Below are 23,302 nucleotides of genomic sequence, written 5' to 3' on the forward strand. Positions count from 1 at the left end.
GTCCAACACTGTGTCTTCCTGCAACTCATTGAGGTATTCAGGTAGTAGGTCATCAATAGAAGGCAATTGACTTTGCTCTTCAGGGTCCTCAATCATTGAAGGTTCAAACAATCTCAAACAATCTGCATTTACAACTGAGTAGATGTGCATGTGAGCTGGTAGATCAAAGCGAAAAGCATTTTCACCAATTTTCTCAAGTATCCTAAAAGGTCCATACCTAATAGGCTTTAGCTTTTTACCTTCACCTTGCATCCTATCCTTGCTGATATACAGTCAGACTTGGTCTCCAACTTGAAAACTATGTATCATGCCTAGCCTTATACTTGGCCTGGCTCTTTTCCAGCTGTTCCTGTACTGCCTGATGGATCTGTTCAATGAACCTAGTTGCCTTGTCCACATCACTGTGTCCATCAACCATGGTATCTTTACCAAAGACAAAATCAAAAGGAGACCTTGGTATGAAACCAAAGCAGGTCTCAAAAGGAGATCTTTGTGTAGAAGAGTGTTTGGCTCTGTTGTAAGCATGCTGCACATAACACAAATGTTCATCCCAAAGCTTAGGATGTTTACTGCAATAACCTCTCAGTAACTGGATCACAGTCCTGTTTACTACTTCTGTCTGGGCATCTGTTTGTGGATGAAAAGTTGTGCTTTTCTTTAACTTGGTGTCCATCGGTTCCCACAGACTAGACCAAAACTTCCCCACAAATCGGGTGTCTCGATCAGATACAATGGAAGTGGGTAATCCAAAATGAACCCATACATGTTCAAAGAACAATTTTGCAATCTGTTCAGCTGTGATTTGTTTACTACAAGGTATTAAAATACACATTTTGCTAAACCTATCTACAACAACATATAGATAATCATGACTTTTCCTAGATTTAGGTAGTCCTCCAACAAAATCCATGGAAACACTTTCCCAAGGGTGAGAAGGAACTGGCAATGGAGTGTACAAGCCTAGTTTTCTATTGCTGGGCTTTTTTTTAGCACACATGGCACACCCTCTTACATATCTAGAAACTGTCTCATTCATTTTCGGCCAATAGTAGAATCTTTGCAGCTGTGCAACTGTTTTGCTTACTCCAGAGTGACCTGTTATCAGAGAAGTGTGTGCTTCCCTAATTATCTTTATCCTCTCAGTTTGTGGAATGCAGAGTTTCCCACAATGGTATAAGAGTCGGTCCTTTATATGATAGTCTAATTCTTCTACTCTTTTGCCTTGACTCAAAGTTGCATATACATCTTTAAAATCCATATCTTGAGCATATTGTTCTATATAGCTTTTATGTAGCACAGAATTATGCTTAAGTATGGTAGATGCATTTATAATGGGTTTAGATGACATGTCTGCAACCTTGTTATGTATGCCCTTTTTATATCTGATGACTAAGTGAAACTGTTGTAGAAAACCCATCCATCTGTAATGTCTTGATTGTTGCAACTTAGTTTGGGAGTGTAGATATTGAAGTGGCTGATGATCAATATGTATTACTGTCTCTTTGCCCATTAAGTAATGTTTCCACTTTTTCACACTCTGAACCAATGCATACAATTCTTTATCATATGTAGGATAGTTAACTACTGCAGGATTAAAAGTCTCAGAATGATAACATATGGGTTTCCCGTGTTGTGTCAACACTACTCCCATGGCTAGTCACTGGCATCAGTTTGGATCTCAAATGGTCTTTGTAGATCTGGCAGTGCTAGTACATGTGCTGTACTTATTTTCTCTTTGAAGGTGTCGAAGGCTTTCTAATGTTTGCCTCCCCACTGAAACACCTTATTCAATCCTATTAAAGCATGTAAGGGAGCTGCAATCGAGGAGAAGTTAGAAATGAACTTCCTCCAATATTGTGCTGCTCCCAGGAAGCTTCTCACTTCTGTAGCAAACTGGGGTTTAGGCCAGTTCACAATGACTGCCACTTTAGAGGGATCTATTTTCAATTCACCTCCCCCTACTATGTGACCCAAGTAGTTTAGAGATGTTTTGCCAAATTCACATTTTGAGAGTTTAACATAAAGTTTTTCTCTTTTCAAAACATCTAATGTTTGTTTAACATGCTTTAAATGTTCTTCCCACGTTTTACTAAAAATCAGAATGTCATCCAGATACACAATAACAAAATCATCAAGAAAAGGTCTGAGTACATCATTCATTAATCTCATGAAAGTAGCAGGAGCATTAGTTAAGCCAAAAGGCATAACCAACCATTCATACAATCCCTGCTTTGTTTTGAAAGTAGTCTTCCATGCATCTTGCTCTGTGACTCTGACCTGATGGTATCCACTGTGCAAATCCAACTTGGTGAAATAAACAACTTCTTTTAATTGATCTAGAAGATCATCTATGCGAGGAAGGGGATAACGATTTTTGATTGTTATCTTATTCAGTGCTCGGTAGTCTATGCACATTCTCCATGAGCCATCTTTCTTTCTGACCAAAACGATTGGTGACCCACATGGTGATGTTCTAGGCCTGATAAAGCCCTTCTAAAGCAACTCCTGCACCTGCTTCTTGATTTCAGCATTCTCTAAAGCAGACAACCTGTACATCCCAATGTTAGGCAATGGAACATCTTGCTGCAAAATAATATCATGTACTATTCCCTTTTTGGGTGGCAGACCTTTAGGTTCTTGAAACAAGACATCATACTCTGAAACAACCTGTTCTATATCAGCTTGCTGTTCAACATTACAGCCCTCAAATACATTGGTTTTATCAGGTTTCTTTTCCTTTACAACCATCAGTAAAAATTGTTTGCATGAGTTAATCATTCTTTTCATCTGTCCTGAATTTATGAGAGTATAATTATTCTTGAGCTTATGAGCTCTTACAAAGTATTCGATTCCATCTTTAACCAGTAGATACTTGTTTTCAGTTCTATAGAAAATGGCCTTTCTATCATACAAGTAAGGACTTCCTAAAACAATTCCACATATATCCAAAGGAATTATGTTTAACTCAACCTCATCTACAAATGCTGACCCAAAAGAAAACTTGAGTTTGCACTGTCTAGTCACTTGTAGTTGTGCTTTATCATTCAACCATCCTAATGGGTATGGTTTCTTGTGAGGTGTAGTTGCTAATCCCAATTTCTTTACAATTGCTTCAGAAATCAAATTTACTTGTGAGCCACTATCAAACAAAGTATCAATCTTTTGATTTTTGGAAATAACTCGAATATGGAAAAGCTCATGTCTTTTTCTCTCATTTTCTTCATCAATAACAGATTGAGCAGAATTACTAGTAGATGCTTCAGAATTCTTACCTTTTATACTTGTGGCTGCTATAGTTGTTTCATCTCCCGAGTCTGACCCCAAATCTCTCTGAATAACTGCAGTTGTCTTCTTCTTCTTGCCCTCGGACTTCTTAGGTCTCAGCTCTGGATGCAGAATCCAACAATGCTCATCATCATGCCCCTCCTTTTTACAGTGAGTGCATGAAGCTTTGGCTTTCTGTGCAGTGTTAGCCTTCCTTGCCTTCCACTTCTGTTTTCTTTTCTCCTTGCTCTTGCTTATAGTGGGTTGGGATGGTCCCCCAACTTCTGGATTTCCATTCATTCCTCTAGCCTCTAGATGAGTAGCTTGTACAGATACTTCATCTATACTAGTGGGATTAAACATGAGGATGATATGCCTCATGTAGCTGTGTAGACCACCAATGTACTTCAAAAGAGTCTCTGGTGAGTCTAATGAGATACCCAACATCAATGCTCTCTTTTTGAACTCTTGAGTATACCCTTGCACACTTTTCCCTTTCAACTGCCAAAGAGTTTGCCAGCTCATCATGGCTTGTTGCATGTAGGCCAATGGATAGAACTGCTTTTTGATTGCAGGAACAAATTCACTCCAGACAGAGATGGTCTTGCAATGTCTTTTCATGTCAGCTTGGGTTCTACATTCCCACCAAACCAAGGCAGTGCCTCCTAGGTGTAGGCTTGCAAGCTGAATCTTACTCTTGTTTGAGTTTATGTTCTGTACCATGCAATACACATCAATTTGTCTAATCCAATTGTCCAATTTTTCAGCGTTTAGCTCTCCATCATATATAGGCAAATCAAATTTAACATCTAGCTTAATCAAAGATGCTTTCTTATTATGTACAGGGCTATTAGGAGGTGTGAGAAAGTGTTCCTCTTTCCCCTTTCCTTTGGAGTTGTCATGGAAGTGAGACTCATTTTCTTCTTTCTCTTGCTTAGAGCCTGATGCATCTTCCACCTTTTGCTTTCTAAAGTCTTTGTACATTTCTTCAACCATAGACTTTATAGCTAGGAAACTCTCTATGAATTGAGGGTCTGGCCCTATAGAACCTTCTTCTGACATGGTCTTTCGAGGATAGACTCTCCCAATTTTAGGATTAGTTTCCACCAACTCTCCTTCTCCTAATTTGAGCTTTGATCTTGTGAGCATTCACAACTATACTAACACAAGCTTGTCTAACCTTACAGCCTAGAGCTCTGATACCACTTGATCTGATATTCACCCTATGAGTGACATCAGTTAAAGATTTATTAAACTAAAGGTATTACAGACTCATGTGCTGTTGTGTGTTCTGTGTTATTGAAACAACGTATCGATCAGATTGCCAATACACAGACAAATAGAATGGAAAGACAACAGAGAAATACAGTAAGCAACACAAAGACACACAATTTTTAATAAGGAGTTCACCCTATCCTCCAGGGCTACGTCTCCGGTCCAGATTTCAGTGGTGGCCTTGTTTTATTATGTCTTTAAGTAGAGAAATTACAATATAGGGACTCAATGTGAGTTCTCGTGAAGCAGATTTTGCTTGGCAGGGTGGTTCTTGGATTCCCCAAGCCACTTGGAGTGCACAGACTCTTCTTCTTCCTACCAGCTCTATGACCTTTTGGTCTACGGTGGAAAGAGCCAAATGTGATGCTCAGTCTGGATAGATTCCTCTATGGGAAGGCTTGATTCCTCAAGCTCTCTGGTGCTCGGCGCTGCCTATGGTCAGCTCGGCCCTCTATCTCTTCTGCTTGGCTTTACTATCTCTGTGTTCAGTCCTCCTCTCAGGGTTCACTATTCACTGTCTCTCTTGGTCGCTTGGACTCTTCTCTACTCTGACTCCAATTGATTTGACTGTCTCCGTTCATGGCTTTTAGCCATATGATCCCTATGCCTGTTCGGTTCCTCTTCCGCCTGTCGATTCGCCTTCTGCAGCTGCGCTTGGAGTTCCATGTGTTCGGCGTCATCATGAACGCTCAGGGAGTGGCCACTTGTCCTCCTCTAAATGGCGCCAACATGCTTTGTTGGTTCGTTTCTTCAGTTATGCCGTGGATGCATTCTTCCTCCACTGTGGCGGTCAAACGAATTCCAAATCCCTCTAGACCGCGGCTTAATTCCATGTCGATTCCGCTTCTTTCCATTGGGTGCAATCTCAGCCGTCTGATCTGGGCCCTCCAGATCCGACGCCATACGCACGTTTCGCGCAGTTGACTTGCTCGACCGATAGTGCGCGATCAATGGCGGTTTTCTCTCACCTTCGCCTGCCACGCGTCGATCGGTGTATGGAATCGCTTTGCTCCTATCCAAAACCTTTTGTCGTTCAAGGGCGCCCCAATCAATACTGCAGGTTTTCTAGTGCGCGGGTCCTGCCTTCGTATGTTAGCGTTTTTCGTTTTTTCCGCTTGCGGTTTCTTGGCTCCCGATGTGACCGAGTGCTCGGGCTTCCCCTTCAGGGCCCTGTTCGCCTAGCGATGTGCGATCGAAAACCTCTTCCTTTTCCCATTTCGGGGCTCCCAGGGGCTACTTTGGCCTCCTGCGCGGTCTCCATGGGCCTCGGTCAACGCACTTTGACCGAGGTCCTCGTCGTTCCACGTCGGCTGCCATTGCCACTGGTTCAGGGTGTTTTTGACACTGTTTTGGATTTCTTTAGAGATTTGTTTGACCTGATTCAATCATGGTTTTCGACAATCTTTCTATGGATCCAATTCGGATCATATACAAACACAATGACACAGTTACTTTTGGACAATTGTCCCTGGAAAGTCCCAATGTGGGAAAACCGGTGCAGCAGATGAGGGTTTTCTTATTCTTCAGCAAAATCAACATGTACAAAATTTCACCCAGCAGTATAGAGCAAGGCTCTCTGAGAAATATTTACAGACGTTCCTAAACAAGTATTTGACCTGAGAGAGAGGTTTCTCCACCCTCTGCGTCTCTTTGGCTTGCCCAACGTCACTTTCTCTGGCTTCTAGACTAGCCTGTGCAATGCTTGCATCACTCAGGCTAGCTCTGCCTCTCCCAACGTCAATCTGCCAAGCACTGTCCCTTCTGCTACTCTGTGTCTTTGTCCTTGTCTCCTTGGCTGATGCTAAACCTTCTCTGTCTCTCCTTCACTTGCAACTCTCCCTCTGAATCGATTTTCTCTTGTCGAACTTCGTCCAGTGAGAAAATCGATTTCTCTTGGGCAACCAAGTATCTTCCTGGTGTGTTTTCCAAATGACCCTCAAGCCCCTTCTTATATCTTCCGATTGGGCAACCAACGACCTAGATTACATCTTAATCAAAGGCTCAAATCGTTTTGGCTTGATCTGTGGCTTTTTCTAGAAGTTTCACCCCTGATTAGATTATTACCCATTAATATTTTAATTTTCCTAAGTTTAGACTTAGGAACCCCATTAAAAATATTAATTATTTTAATAAAATCACTTCTGGGTGGAATTTCCTAAAACGCTTTCTGCGTTCTTTGGAATTCATGTGCCCAAGCCTCCCTACAAAATTTGAGGCTTAGGGCACATCCGATGCTACCCCAAATCAACAGATAGAATGGAGGATTGAGTAATCATCTGGCATCCAATACTCTTTGACGATGAGATAGGGCATCCAAGATAAGAGTTGTCATGGATCGATATTCTTTGAGCACTGGCTATCCAAGATAAGAATAGTCCAAAGTAGGTCATACTCTGTGAACACCCGAGTGGAGTATGTACCTTGAGAGACAATGATTATGGTGTTTATGAATCATTGGTCTCGCCAGCATTGTGCTATGATCATGTGGATAGAGCTGTTAGTCAAGGCCTTGCTATGTGACAATGCTGGTTGATATGATGCTAGACAGATGGGTTACCAATCCGATTCTTCTTATGAGAAATTCTTTAGATTGAGAATGACCAAGTACCATTATGAATACCTCCCTAGTTAAGAGGGAGTGTTGTAAAGTGTAACTAGGTTCGGTCTTCATAATGACATGTAATTATGATCTTTGTAAATGATGAAAAGAAGAGAATAAAATTATTTTTGTAATGCCTTGCTTCATGGGTTTCATGAGCAAGATTTTTTATCTAGATAGCTCCCATTAAGAACCTTAGGATTTATCATTAGAGTCAAAGAGTCAATGTCATGTATGGAGAAGCCCTTCTTGGGCATGTGTCAAATCTATATAAGTCTATAGAACCCTCCAACCACAAGCACTAGCTCTCCTCCTCATGTCGGCTTCAAGCTATGGAAACACACCTATTCATAAATACATGTCGGCTTATTTATAGGGGGCAACCACTATAAATATATGTAAAGGCTCTTTGCATTAGATAGTGAGAAAAAGCTTTGAAATTCGGGCAATAGAAAGAAGAACAGTTCGGACTAAACGTAAAAGAGTAAGGGACAACGAGGGTTTGTTTTGGGCCAGTCACATTATACAGTTCGAATCTCCACAGTGAAGAAGTTCAGATATGCCTCTCTGTGATTTCAGATAGACAATGACAATATGAAGTTCGAATCTCTAGGTAAAGGTCTCAATGCTACAATTGAAAGATAGAGTTCAGATGAAGGTATCTATACCACAACTAGATGATATATAGAAGCCATGGTTCAGTGATATGAAGGAGCTGCTATTAAGTGAAGCATTATAGTGTTTTGGTGCTGATGCAATAAGGATAGTTTGGTGACAATACAATGATATAGTTCAGTGCCATCTCAATTATGTCTACAGTTCGTTGCTATCAGATTATGCTCATAAAGGAGATGATCTCAATGTGTAAGAGGAACCAAAAGGAGGAAGGAGAAGACAATCAAAGAGCTAGTGTCTTGGTCTGGGAAGAGGCTAATAGGTCAAGGCTCTTGGTCTTGGTATTTGCCAATTGGAATCTCTATAAGAAGAATTTGTGCGGGTTTTCCTCTCAAAGAGTGAGAGGTTTTGGCCGTGGCTCATAGCGTACATTTTGTGTCTCGTCTATTTATGTTCATGCATTGGTTACTGTTTGATGAAGAAGAACGCTAATAATCTAACAAGAAGAAGATTTTAATATAAGAAGAAAAAGCATTCACAAGCAATCAATAATCGAAGAGAAATCACCTAATGCTAATGCCCTAGATTTCTCAACAGGAATAACTCCTGATGCTACAAAAATCAATATCATTAAGGGGTAAATTAATTCTATATCATTAAAAGCAATCTTGGGCTCCTAAGCTATGATCTCAGTCAAAGAACTGTCAAAAAGAAGTAAAAGGCACACTAGATGGGTGGAAAAAGCAATCTGAGAAAGGGGTAACTTATGCCTCCACGGTTGTTCCCTCATTATAGTTATACACCTAGGATGATGGACCTCCATTAGCTGGTTCCATGGGCGTGGCACCTTGTCCCAAAGTCCTTCCTCTCCATTGCCACTATTATCACAAGCACCTATGGTTTGAAGAGTTAACCTAGGACCTATCATTTTCTCTTAGGGGCTGGAAACACCTAATAGGGTTGAACATCTAGCCATCCGTAGCACAAGTAGGGAACAATTTTAGGGGACTTGGTGTAGTTAGATATTTGAAGGTGATCTCAGTTTGAAGTGTTATTATGCCCCTAACATTAAGTATGGTTCACTATGATGCATCTATGGTCACTGTCCCTAACGATTCATGACATTCACTTGATCTTGAGATGGTTTTGCTAGGTGGTTCTTCACATAACAATAAAGGCCTTTTAGGGCACCTTGCCACAGTCCTTTGCACGACATGCCCATGCTGTTTTGCACCTTCTAGAGAGTAGTGATGACCTTGTAGATGCAACATTCCCCCTCTAGAGCATAGCGTTGGGCACTTTGATGATTCCATTGGATGATTGACACCTTAGAGCACCCCTTGATGCTAAAATGCTGAGCTCCTCTTGCTTGATGTTGGATTTACTTGATGTTGTACCCAATGGACCCAGGACACCCCAGGCTGGCCTTGACACTATTTGATGGGCATTTTTTGTTCCGGAGTTTAGGTCCCCAACATTGGAGAGAGAAGGTGCGACATCACCCATCTAGCCCTTGAGAGGGTGATGTAGGGCACCCAAAGTATGGTTTTTGGACATGGAGGCACTTTAAGGCACTTTTTGTGACTTCTCCTTAGGATTTGGAGTTGATTATGGTGGTGGAGCATCTCCTTAGCCCATTCCACACTTCATTGTGGCATTTATTTCTAAAAAAGGAGATTGCATCATGCTTGTAAAGGCATTTATGGCATTATTTTATGCTTTTGAGTTACGAGGTTGGCTTGTAACCTGTTGTGTTGTCAAACACTTAAAAGTGATTTTGTCTTAGGGCTCTTAGGATTAATTATTTTGTAAAAGTGAGTGGATAGACCTCATATAAATAGAGGATCCTTCCACTTCATTTGATCATCAACAAACATGTGAATTTGGCCTCCTTAGAAAGAGTGTGGGTTGCTTTTGTCTAACTCTCTACTTGGCATAATGTGAATTTTATGGAGCATCTTTATATTGGAGATTGATTTTTGCATTGGAGACATCGTGTTGGGATTGAACGAAGAGTTTCTTGGTGGAAATTGTAAGTTTATTTCTGACTTTTCTATATTTTGCATGTGAATGAATTTATGGTAGGGTTTTTAACATGTTCTATGTCTAATTGCATATTGTTTATTGGAAATCTTGTTGAAATTTTGCATGTTAAAATTATTCTTCCTTGAGACCTATAGAAGAACTCCTAGGGTGCATCTTCTTAATTTCTTGCGTCACATAAAAGGTAGGCAAGCTTTCACAAGATAAAATTAATTACCCTCCTCCCCCCCCACTCTGATAAAATTTCATCATCCTTTTAAAATTTGCCTAAAAACCCCATTGTTCCTTGTAGGATTAGGCATTGGCCCTATCCCTTTGTTGACCTAAATTATTGAGGGAATCGTTTCTTTGGCTTCTGCATGTTTAGATACTCTTTATCATTGCCTATCAATAAACCCTAACTTGTAGTACTCCTTAGCTCGTTTAGAGTTAGAATACTTAAAGAATATTTGAGTCTATTTTGGCTTTAAAGCATCTTTCCCTAGGCCATTTATATCACCTTGAGCCTTGTAATCAGAATACATTATAGATGAATGCAAGGAAGCCTCTCTTGTGGTGAAATTCCAGTGTTCCACAGTGACGCACCCCCCAAGGTGGGGGACACGCTTCCTTGCTCCCCCACGCTCCCGGGACGGGGAAACTCCTGGGGAAATGTTTTCCCATGTCTCCTTTTTTGGGGAAACCCAGGGAAATTCCAGGGGGACTTTTTCCTGGTGACGAAAAGCGTCCCCCCAATTGTTTTTGCTAATAACAATTAAAAACATAAAAAAATACAAAATTTAATATAATTTAAAAAAAATGAAAATAAAAACTAGGATAAATTAAAACTTTAAAACATAATCATTCACATCTCATTCATTTCTCATTAACCCTACAATTTTACCTTGCCGCTCGACATTTTCCTTCTGTTGTCGCTCAACATTTTACCTTGCCGCCCGAGATTTTCCTACTGCCACTACTCGACATTTTCCATCTGCAATTTGTTGTGATTCAGATTTACCATTAGCCGGGGGCCTGAGACATTTGGAGTTGTCGGATTGGAGTTGCGATTTTCATTTTGTGACTTGGAGCCACCAGATTGGAGTTGTGATTTATTATTTAGTACTTTTTGAGAAATTTACTAGTATTTCACTGCTTTCTATGTTTACTTTTAGTTTAGTATTCTATGGCTATTTTAGACTTCAGCATAATGTCATTGTCATATGATGAATTTACTTTCGATGTGCATTGTGTAATTTCAATTGTCAAATGATTAATTTAATTTAGATGTACCTTGCATAATATTAATGCCCATTGCCAAATGATGAATTTAGATGGAACATTGCATAATGTCAAATGATGGATTCAATTAAGTAATTTACTTTTAGATTTACAATTTTACATTGATGATTGCAGAAATGTCAAATGATAATTATGATTCATAATATTCTAATACGAAATCATGATCATATTTAGATGTACATTTCATACTTATTAAGATTTATTATTTAATAACTTAGTTATTGACATATTGTTGGGATTTTTTTTTTTTTTTTTTTTTTTTTTTTTTTTTTTATGACTCTGACATCCCCCCTGTTTCCTCGAAATTTCCCTAAAATTTGGGGTTGCTTATATACGTCCCCCTTGTGTGTATCCCCACTCCCGCGTTTCACTGTCCCAGAAACTTGGTAGAACATTGTGAAATTCCACTAAAAACCAGGAGGAAGGTTGCTAAGGTGAAAATGGCAACCCTTCCTCATTGTTGCCATAGGGTTTGGCCCTTGCCTGGTGAGTCCTCTCACATGGCCTACCAGATTTTGCAGCAACACTGACCATCATAGGGCTGCTGGCTGGCTGGATGTCAAATGAGGATAATATTTTTCTCATATGGGTTACCCACTTTTGGTGGGTAACAGGGTCAAACCATAACAGGCACTCGTTTTGGCTGGTTTTCTCCCACTCTGGCAGATTCAGGCCAAAACTGGTTGGGTCTGACCTAAATTGGCCCTGCCCGAACCAGTACCACATGTGGATGTTTTGACCCGTGAAAAGGAAAAAAAAAAGTAAAAACCAAACAAGGAGTCCTCCCTTCCCAAGCCTAATCCAGGGTTATTTAATGACTCCCACGCAAACTTTGCATCTTCGGTGTCAACAGTTTGTATTTATGTTCGTTGTCATATATATATATATATATATATATATATATATTAAATTGAAATCTGCATATTTATGTACTTTGTAATCGACTGGTTCTTCAACCTGTTTTTTTTCCTGTTCTGGTCCGGTTTGATATTTTGGTTTCTCTGGTTCCGTCTCTGATAAGTTTGATATTTAGCTGCATTATGGTACTAAATTTCCTCCAATCATGAAGGGAAAAGCAGGAGGAAGAGTGATAATATGACTTAGTGACAAAGAAGAGCTACCGTGATTCATTTTATTGCTTAAGATATGAGATATTTCAGAGTAGTTATCTGGAGATTTTAGAAGCCTAGGTTTTGACTTGAATCTACTGATTTCGTTTCAGGTAATGGAGATGCTCATGACTATTCAGGGATCACAAATAGATGCTGATGAGCGCACTCTGAACTACATATTTCAAGTATGCTATAGCAACATTAACAACTTTTAAGAAAAGTCTGCCAATCGAACTCATTTCCATTTATGGCCTAATTTTGAGGGGCTTTTATTTTCTGTAAAATTGTAAATATAAAGACATTCTATTTGCATTCAACATTTGTTTCCTAGTTTTTAGTTCAATAAGATATACTGAGTTAGGAGATGGGCTATATGTACATATAATTTTAGAATCAGTATGTGCTTTAGTTAAAATATAATTATAGTAGTAATCAACATTTGCTTTGCTAGTTGTAATGGATAATTATTAGTGGGTTTGTTTCAGGGATGGGAAAGACTTTGCAAGTGTCTAGGACAGGAGTTTCTTCGTTACATGAATGTAGTGATGCCTCCCGTTCTGAGATCTGCCCAGCTGAAGGCAGATGTATCGATTGCTGCTGCAGACTTAGATGACATTATTGATGGTTCCAGTGATGAAAGGTGAGTCATCAGCCATTCATCTTGTCTGACCCATCCCTTGAGTTAATTAAATGTAGAAGTTTAAAGATGTTGTTGCAGGATGTTTTCTTTTACCGGTTCCTTGCATGTGGTTACTCAATCCGCCGAGTATGACCATGACTGTTGTTAAGGCAGATAATATTTTGCGGCATTCATACTCTCTGTGGTAAGACTGTAATTATGATTTATGGGTGAAATATGATACTAACTGGTTGATCCTTCGAGTAGTCATAGCCTTTTCCAAAAGATTAAGCCATGCGTGTCTAAGTATAAACTATTTCAGACTGTAATTGGAACAGTTCATTAAAAAACTGTTAGATATGATTTGCATTACCAACTCATTATCTGAGTTACTATTTAAATGCTTTTGTCTAAGTCACTTATCTGAGATTATACTTCCAAACTACTTTTGTTTTCCACTCACTTCTATTCACCTTTCTTTTCCTTTTGTTGTCTTCACTTAATCATTGTTTTGGTTGCAAATTAATTGTTATGTTAATTTAGCATGGGTCCTGTTACCTCCTAGTTTCACACTAGGTCTAGAAGTCCTAAGCACAAGGGTGAGACACTAAGGCAAACACTAGGAAAGCCACCATTGTCACCTCAGTGGCTTTGCCTTTCTCTCTTTCGACTACATATGATTCTAGTCAAAGGGAGCTTCCCTGTTATCAGCTATGCTCAATGTGTTATGGTGCATAGTGGGAGCAGCAGAGAGCTTAGTTATTATTTGATTTTAGTGACTATGATTAATGTTCTTAACTTCTTTATGCTCACAACTAAATCTGGATTTCCAATTAACCTTAAAAGAATAACCAATGCAAGGCAAAGCTAAAAAAAACAAGTAGATCCAATGTTATGATATGAAACTGAACAAACTTGCCTATGAAAGATAAATTACCACTTCTGAATCTGTTTTAACTTTTAAGGATAAATATTGGAGAAATTTTGGATTAAAATGGAGATCTATGACCAGTCCATTTATTCAAGATGTAACAAAGTGTCAAACTTAGATTAGATCTAGAAAATCGACTTAGGATTTTTGCCAAATGAGCTTTATATTTTCCAAATAATCACACAAGACATTGCAAATCTGATTTAAGATATTATATCAAGGTAAATTGCAGATTTTAGAACCAACTTATCTGATACCCTTGGCAAAGGAACAAACATGAAACTAGGGCACAACCACATAAAGACATCTAGGTTTTGTAGGCTTAGAGTCTTGTATTTCATGTCTAAATTTGTTTAAATGATATTACAAAGAGCAAATTCCAGATTTACAACCATTCCTCAACAATGCTGTTCCACAAAAATAAAACAATTCCAAGCTAGTGCAAGGAAGACAAGACGTCTAGGTTTTTAGACATAGAACTCACAATTCCAATCTCAAATGTCTATTATGATGTTCTGTGAAACCAAAATCAAATCTAAAACAGGAATTTAAAAATCTTTGAGAATGATATCCAACCGGCAACAAAACGAGACCAAACAAACATCTAAGGTTTGGACTAGAGAAACAGGATGAATTTCCCTTAGACCAGTGTTTATTGCGATAATATTGCTGAAATTGAAGTTGCTGGTAATATCACCTTAAATTATTGTGCTAATTTGCCCTCTTTGATTTTATTGCGATAATTTCCTACTTTTCATGAGTTGAGGGAAATTATTGCCCTGCTGCTGGAAAGTTTTGAATAGAGTGCCAATTCAGATTTTTGTTTGTCATTTGTGATTTTTCTTGAGTGGGATGGAGCTTTGAGGGTCGTGTGATGATTTTCCATCAAGCAAACAATGGAATATCTATAATTTTCTTTGCCATAAGTTAAGCATTTATGGAGCGGAGATCTACTCCAATATACCATATCCATATTCCTAGGCATGTAAAAAGAATTGGCTTCCTTTTCTTTGTTTTTCAAGATTTAGTATAGGTTTAGGTTATGCAATGTTCATTATATATATCCCTTATTTCCCTTTTTGAATGGACGATTTAACACTTACGTAGCTAGGGTATTTTAATTTAAGCATTTTTTATTTTTTGTGGATTTGTATTGTAAATTTCCCGTTTTTTTTGTCCCATAGGTTTACAAATTTAATCAGTGCTTTGAACATTTCCAAATGCCCAAGCCATTGGCCCCAATGTGGGAGTATGGTCTACCTTATGATAGTCAAAATAGAATGAGGTTGAATTGCAAGTTATGTGGTATGGAAATGTTTGGTGGAATTGGCTATTTAAAATACCACCTTGTCAAATTCCCAGGGAATGAAGTGGAGATTTTCCTAGCAATGATGTCAGAAATTGTCCACATTGCAAATCATTCCATTTTTCAAATGCGTAAGAAGAGAGATCAAAGGGAAGAAATGAGGCTTGAGTTGGCAAAGAATATCTGCAAGCTTCTTAAGAGTGGGGGAAGCCAATCCTTGGGCCCACATTCCACAATGCCCGACTCCTTAGCATCCTCACCTTTCTTTGTGTCGAGGTTTGTGTCTAGGGGGCAACCCTCTATTCAATTGATGGTGAAATGGAAGGAGGAGGCTGACAAAATTGTGGAAAAATGTTTTCAGTGGAGTGACATACCATGTGACATTGCCAATAACAACCCATTCTACTATTCCATGTTTGAAGTGGCTGCCATGGTTGGTCCGAGGTACAAGGGCCCTTCTTATAATGACCTGAGAGGGCCTCTCCTTCAAGGGAGAAAGGTTGATTGCACAAGGAGATTGGCTAAGTTGAAGGAATCATGGGAGATAACAGGATGCACCATGACATTAGATGGTTGGACAAATGGTAAGGGCAAACCCATTTTGAATTTCTTGGTTAATTGTTCCAAGTGGATAATTCTAATCAAATCTATTGATGCATTTGCATATGTTAAAGATGCATAATTTTTATGTGAGTTATTGGATAACTTCATCAAGGAAGTAGGTCTGCAGTATATTTTTAAAGTCATTACAGATAATGCTTCTAATTATGTTGCTATTGGAAAGTTGGTCATGAAGAGGGATTAGAGCTTATATTGGTTTCCTTGTGTCACCCATTGGATTGATTTGATGCTAGAGGACATGGGAAAAATTCCTTGGATCAACAAAATTATTGAGTTAGCTAGGAGTCCTACAAAACATATATACAATCAATACATATGTTCTAACACTCGTTAGATAGTTCAAATGGGGCAAGGAGTGCTTTGTCTTGCTATCACACGTTTGCGTGTTGAACACTGGCAACTTCGGTTGAAACTTTCACTAGCAAAATGATGGAGAAACATAAAGGATGAAAATTGAAATTGAATTTTATATTTTCCCTCCTAAAATATTAAAGTTGACCATCTTTTTGTTTAGGTCAGCTGGGACCTTAAGAGGCACCCATTCGACCCCCCCTTTGATCTCTATATAAAGGAGCCTTTCCTCCATCATTTGTACACATCGATTTGTATCCGAGATATCTATTCTAGTGAAGGGGGAAGAATATTAGGAAGGACGAATTTCAGTAGGAAGGCTTAGAGGATTTAAATTGCTCTTGGTTACTGGTTTGGTTATTCTTTTGATGTTGCTTCTGATGTATTGATGAACTATGAACTATCTCTTTCTCATATAAGGTAGAATTTCTAGGTTTTCCCCTTGTGGGTTTTGCCTTGGCCTCAGGCCTAATTTTTGAGTCTCTTGTCTCATGTTATTTCTTTTGTTTCTACTATGATTTGCTACTGCTCTTTCATGCTTATGAATGAATTTTCTTATAACTGCTTGATGATGTGAAATGTTAATGCTAATAATGATTGTTTGACGTTGTTATCAATTGAAGAAAATTGTTCTAGCATTTCCATAGTAAAATCAACATGGCATCAGAGCTGGGGGGCACTGAAGAGAAGTATTGAAGATCTGGAAGGACTGAGTTAGCTTGTGTTGACTAAGGTTTGTTCATGGCATACGTCCTGTGACAAATTTGTGACTTGATTGAAGTGAAAAACAAAGGATACAAGGCCGAATTTCTGTGACCAAATTTTGTGTAAAAAGGCCGAAAATTCCTTGGTTAAGGCCGAGCCCTTGTGACAGGGCAAGATTGTCTCTGTAGGTACAAAAGTATCTCTATGGGAAGGTTTTGTGGGTTGTTGATTGTGGTAGAGAACTGTTTACTCATCTGAGAGGTGATTCAAAGGGGCCAATCTCTCTGTGCAAGAAAAAGAGTCGAGTTCTAAGGTATAAAATTCTTGTCCCAATTAAAATCACTGTGTGAGTTAAAGATGACATCAATAACAAGATAAGGCTATGATTACACCCATGAACTTGCTCGAACTGTGGTTACTTTTGAGCATTTGATATGAAGTTCTGTAAGCAACCTAATCTAAAGAGGTCCGAGTTTTGTCTTTGATCCAAGGATCATCCAAACTAGAAGTATGCATGATTTGAGCTCCTTTGGAAGGCCTATTCTCGTTATGTGACAACTATTTATGGTAAAGATGGAGACCCAAATGGCATTCTGATGAGCCCTTGATCCGAGTATAAGGTTATTCTAGTCTTCTCCTGTAATCCGAAGTCTGGAGTAAGATCAGAGCCTTCTCCGTGATAAGATCCATATAGGAGACTGAATTGACATAGATCGTGCAAAGTTTATGAAAATATATCTTTGGGTGAGGCATGTGAATTTCTGTATCTGAATTCTATATTGAATATAAAGACATCTGAGGTCTCTATGAGGATTCGAGCTTTGTGTTTTGAATTATTGCGATGAGTACATGCGAGCTTCCCTGTGGCATGTGATAAGCGAGCTCTTGTGGCACTATTAGAAGGCATTTGTTCTCTTTTTTTTAATCCAAGCTCCTTTGGTAGGTTAATACCTGCACAATGATCTTGTTGCACTCAAATTGTCAAAGTTCCAGGGAAGCGGAAGTACCAATTTTTTTAATGAAGGGTCAGATCACATATCAACAATCATATGTCATTATCACCCCATTTTGCAAGTTATATATTGTAAATGATCTTAGTAAAACCTTGAGTCTATGGTAACAACCTAGGTAAGCCTATAATTTGATGACGAATTCCATCCTAGGAGGTTTTTTAACCTCGCTGATTACCTGTGCTTCTAGACATGGCTAATCAGAAGAGTTTTTTCCCTCCAGCATAAACCCCAAAGCTAGGGCAAAATTTATTGTCAAATTATTAGGCGAGTCCTAGTGTTTTTAGTCGAGTCTGATGTAAAAGTGGTTTGGGAATAATTTAAGCTAGTTAGCTTAATTATTTTCAAAGTCGCACGACTTGTACTCGTATAAAACTCGTCTAGTTATTGAATCGTTGGCTCGTATAAGACTTGTCAAAATACAAAAAAACCTTAAAATATGGTAAATTTTAAGCACAAAAAAGAAAATAATGACAATTCCAATCCTTATAAGTTATAAAAACCACAATATATGCATTAATTCATAACGTCATCTCATATCTATAAAAGTACAACATAACATATTCGATTTTTGTAAGCAAAACATTTAGGTACTGAATAAGAAAGTGACTCATGATTCCATAATTAAAATAAAAAATGTCAGCAAGTTCAAAATTTAAATACATATGTCAAAAATGATAAATGATTGTCTCATGACAATCTTGAGTCTCATCACTCATTGTTAATTTATGGTATGTTCTATGGTTAGTGCAGTTTGCTTCGATTTCTTCTTATTAGCCACTGTTTAGCAATCACGTAAACATAAAGTAAATCGCTGATAGAACATTAATCGATCGACATGAAACAAGCCAAGACAAGAGACAAAAGATGTGGCAGCTAGCCAGGGACAAACCCCAATGCAGGGAAACCCTTTGATCAATTCTTCTTAATCCTCAATAGTTCAATAGAGAGAAATATTACAAATTCAGAAATCTGTAATTTTGTGACAGCAGCAGTAAACCCTAACCATCAAAGTCAAATCTTGTCAAACAAGGAAAAATTGACCTTCAATATATTTGGTCAATTTCCCGGTCATCTAGTCTTCCAACAACAATAAGAGGCAGCTCTCAAACAGCCCCAAAAACACAGTCAAACAGCAGTCAACTGTAATCAGCCTGCTGCCCCAAACTAGGGCAGTCAACCCTAGTCAAACCGTAGGTCAGAATGCCTCGGTTTTTGTGCCAGAATTTGCGGCCTGCCTAGGAGAGGCAGCCACACCAAAACCGTAGCCCTGAATTGCCCATGCTGGTCAACGCTGGTCAAAGAGATGACCTGCTGCTTCTGCGTCCTCCAAAACTGTGTCTTCCTTGCCTCCTTGCTGCATCCTTCTTCTCCCACGTTGGCTGCTCCTTGTTAACCCAATGCTAAGGAGAGAGAGAGAAGAATGAGTGAGATGAGATGGTGAAATAATGCCTCCACCTATCTTGTATTTATATGAGATGTTGAACATGTGTGCCACACATTTAGCTGCTGGCCGACCTTGACAATTTGTCAAGTAATTACAAATAAATTCATATCTCCATAAATACTTGTCGGAATGGGATGATCGTTAGATCAATCCTACACCTCTCGACGAGAGGAATCTAGGAAAAATATCAGCTGCCATAAATAAGATGACCCACATGGAGTTTGGCCCTAGTTGCCAATTTTAACACTCCCTATCAACTAGGGAGAACTCCTTCTGTTACTCTGTCTGACTGTTGGTACTATCTCTGCCATCAAATGCATTTCCATGCACTGCTCGGCTCTGCTCTGCTGAACTATGAAGAAGAAGAAATGATCGAGGATGTATCATACCATCCTCCACCGACCCAAAGTCAGTCTCAAAGTGTGTCATACCACTCTCACTGATCCCAGATCAGTATCATTGATCCCAGATCAATAGAGGTCATCCTAGCATAGGGAGTACGGTAGATACAATGATGCGTCCATCGATAGTACTACTAATTGTCCCTAACCCCATTTCCCTACTCATTGATTAGATGAGAGGTACTTCCCATGAGACCCAGATTGCATGGGTAGGATTCCTCGACAAGATAACTAATCATCCTGTCCCAAAGTCACCACAGGGTATCACAGGGGAAGGTTGAACCTTTCACCCTGTACATAGCGCACCACTAGGGGAGGGTGAGTTACCCTGTGGTCACATGTCACTCCAAGAAGTACCCCAAGCCCCCCGGAGCTCCCAGAGCTCAATGTATGCATCATACACGACCCTCATAAGAGGGTCTCTCAACGACACCAAGTCATTCTCAGAAAGTCAAGAATTTGACCTTTCCCAGGGGCTTCGTCAAAATGTCGGCGACCTGCTCATTTGTACCGATATGTTGGAGCCTTATTGCTCCCTGCTGCACCATATCCCGGATATAGTGGTACCTAATGTAATATCCCTTATCAAAGATATCCCTCAAACACAAGCAAACTCCAACCAGAGAAATAATAGTAATGCAACATACAATAATGTATACATGGAATATAAGTAGAAACTCGAGGAATGCAGAGAGAAATGCTAAGCCATTTTGTTATACTGAGTAATGGAAAGAGTACAAGAGGTGATCAGAAAGATAGCACCTCGACTTGCACAAGGCAAGTGAAGAAATACACTCAGAATGGTAAGGAAATGGCCTCTCTCTGAACTGCGTCCAAACTGCTGGAGAACTGCTATGCTGCTGCTATTGCTGGAATCAAATGAGGATTTGGGGCTGTTCCCCTCCTTAGAAAATGCTAAAACTCTGGAATCAGCCTCTGTTCAATAAACCCAGAAAAGCCTAGAAAGCTTTTCTAAAATAGCTGACCCCCGAAAATCACCCCCTTGAGGATCTACGCTATCCCTCAAGGCTCTGCGCTGCTCCTGAAGAGAATCCTCCAAAACTCTACCCGAAACTCTGCCAAAATCCTCCAATATGCAAGGGCTGATCCCTTGCTCAATCTCCAAGCTCAAATCCTCCACAAAACCCCAATCCGGAGCTCCTACCAAAAGAACTGCATCCTCCCCTCTCAAGACTGCGCAGTCATCAAAATACTCAGCTCCTCCTCAACTCCAGAAATCGCTCCTCCTGCAAAATACTGATGAAACTACCTTGCCCGAGCAGGCACTCGAAGTCCCCCGGGGCTAAGGGTGAGATCTCCGAATGGAGACACTCGATGCACTAAACCGTGCTGCAGACAGGCTAAACAGCCAGCGTGCTCTAAGTCGAAGTGACTAGCTCAAATGAAACATAATCGAATGATAAAAATGATGAGGCTCCTCTCTCCTTTATAGCATTGGCCTCTCTCAAAACCCTAAGGCCCAACTCCTCCAACATAGCCTATCTCTTGCCACGTGTTCATTCTCCATCTGCGCAGTCCCTCCAAGTGTCTATGTGGGCCCCTTCTCTACGTGGTCCTTGGGCCCCCTTGGCTCCCCTTTTAAGTTACAACGTTGTGCTACTAGGGAGTCACTTTATTCATAAAGTGAGTTATGTCCCCCTTTCCTCACCATTTTATTTATAAATAACTATAGAAGGCAAAATTGAGGAAAACCGAATATTCCAATTAGCCATGGCTAATTAGGAATATTACACCTAATATCGATATGCTTGGAGCGATCATGAAATACGAGATTCTCTGATAAACGAATCCTGCTCTGGTTGTCACACAGGATCATGGTAGTATCCAATGTAAATCCAAACAACTCACTGAAGAGCTTCCGCAACCAGACCGCCTCACAAGAGGCCATACTCGCAACAATGTACTCTGCCTCAGCGGTGCTCAAAGCCACCGACTTCTGCTTCCTGCTCATCCAGGATATCGAGGCAGATCCCAAAGAGAAACAACACTTGGAAGTGCTCTTTCGGTCCACCACACTGCTTGCCCAATCAACATCGGTATATCCATGTAACCTCACATCTCCGACAGTGTATCTCAACCCATGAGTGATTGTGCCACGAAGGTATCTCAACAGATTCTTGGCACCAATCCAATGTGTGTGGTGAGGCTCAACCATATGTTGACTCAACGTGTTGACTGCAAAGCATATATCCAGACGAGGAGTTCACTAAGAACATCAATGCTCTGACGAGTTGACGATACTCTGTAGCATTTTGTAAAACAGGTCCGGCAACACTACTGCTTAACTTCTTGAAGTCAAGCTCCATCGGGGTAGTCACGAGCTTGTAGTCCACCATACCGAATCTCTCCAATATCTTCACCACATATTTTCCTTGAGATAGGAAAATCTACCCTGGCGTCTGCCAGACTTCCAGTCCTAGGAAATAGTGTATCAGTCCTAGGTCCTTCATTTCCAACTTAGAAGCCAACTCCCTCTTACTTTTGTGAATGAGAAGGTCTGCACCTGTCAGAGAGAGGTCGTCAACGTGCAACACTAGTATGAGAGGTTTTTCATCTTCAAATTTAAAGTAAAGGTTAGGGTCAACTTCATTTCTAGTGAATCCCATCTTCATCAAGTAGCTATCGATCCTCTCATACCACGCTCGGGGTGCTTGCTTTAGCCCATAGAGGGCTTTCTTCAACTTGCACACATGAGATTTCTGATCATGAATCTCAAATCCTTCGGGTTGTTCCACATAGACTTCCTCTTTGATCGAACCATGCAAGAATGCGGTTTTCACATCCATCTGATGTAGGTTCCATCCTTGCGAAGCCACAAGGGCTATAATCGAGCGGATGGTGGTATATCGGGCAACAGGGGCAAATATCTCGTCATAGTCTATACCTTCCTTCTGAGAGAAGCCACAAGCGACAAAACGAGCCTTATACTTTTCAACACTTCCATCAGCTCCATGCTTTATCTTGTAAAGCCATTTCAAAGTGACAACAACTTTGTCTTGGGGTCTGGGGATCACATCCCAGATATCGTTCTTCATGATGGACTCATATTCCTCAGTCATAGCATCTTTCCATACTTGATGCTTGATAGCGTCTGCGAATGACGAAGGCTCATTTTGAATGATCGTGCTCATGATGGTCAAGTATCCCTGATACCTGGTCGGCTTCTTACTTTCATGGAAAGTCCCTCTGGGTGCAATGTGTCCTTCGGCATCATCAAGTGTCCCCCTAAGCCATGAAGGCCTCTTCCTAGAAGAGGAAGGCTCTTGTGGAGGGGGATCAATAGGATCCATAGGTTCTTCCACATTGGGCATCGTCTCATCTTCCTTTTCCTCCGGTTTCCTGGTGTCAGCTTCTTTAGATTCCCTTAGAGTAGGAAGATTGTCAATTTTGCTAAGAGCCATATCTTCGTCAAAGGTGACATCATGGCTAATCTAGACTTCCCTTTGACCAACCACATAGATTCTATAGCCCTTAGTATTTTCGCTATAGCCCATGAAGATTCCTTTCTTTCCGAATGCACCCAATTTATTCCTTCTCTTTCGGCACATGAAAATATACAAGACTTCCAAGAATTCTAAAATGAGATACGTGAAGTTTCTTACCGGTAAACATCTCTTCGGGAGTCTTGGAACCCAATGCTTGATAAGGGCATCGGTTTTGAACATATATGGCGGTATTTGCAGCTTCGGCCCATAGAATCT

General features: G+C 39.9%; 1 protein-coding gene across 2 annotated transcripts in view; it reads left to right on the forward strand.

The window, feature by feature from the left end:
* LOC149207478 (uncharacterized) overlaps positions 1 to 23,302 on the forward strand; it is a 323,080-nt gene that overhangs the window by 142,884 nt on the left and 156,894 nt on the right. For both annotated transcript variants that reach the window (XM_089395732.1, XM_089395733.1), the window contains exons 6-7: positions 12,300 to 12,374; positions 12,675 to 12,829. In XM_089395732.1, coding sequence (XP_089251858.1) covers positions 12,300 to 12,374; positions 12,675 to 12,829 — 230 coding nt within the window. The remainder of the gene's footprint in view (positions 1 to 12,299; positions 12,375 to 12,674; positions 12,830 to 23,302) is intronic.

The sequence above is a fragment of the Pinus tabuliformis genome, chromosome 1_2, assembly GCF_031772625.1.
Source record: "Pinus tabuliformis cultivar Carrire ecotype Pingquan chromosome 1_2, CPIR1, whole genome shotgun sequence".
In the NCBI taxonomy this organism is placed as follows: Eukaryota; Viridiplantae; Streptophyta; class Pinopsida; order Pinales; family Pinaceae; genus Pinus; species Pinus tabuliformis.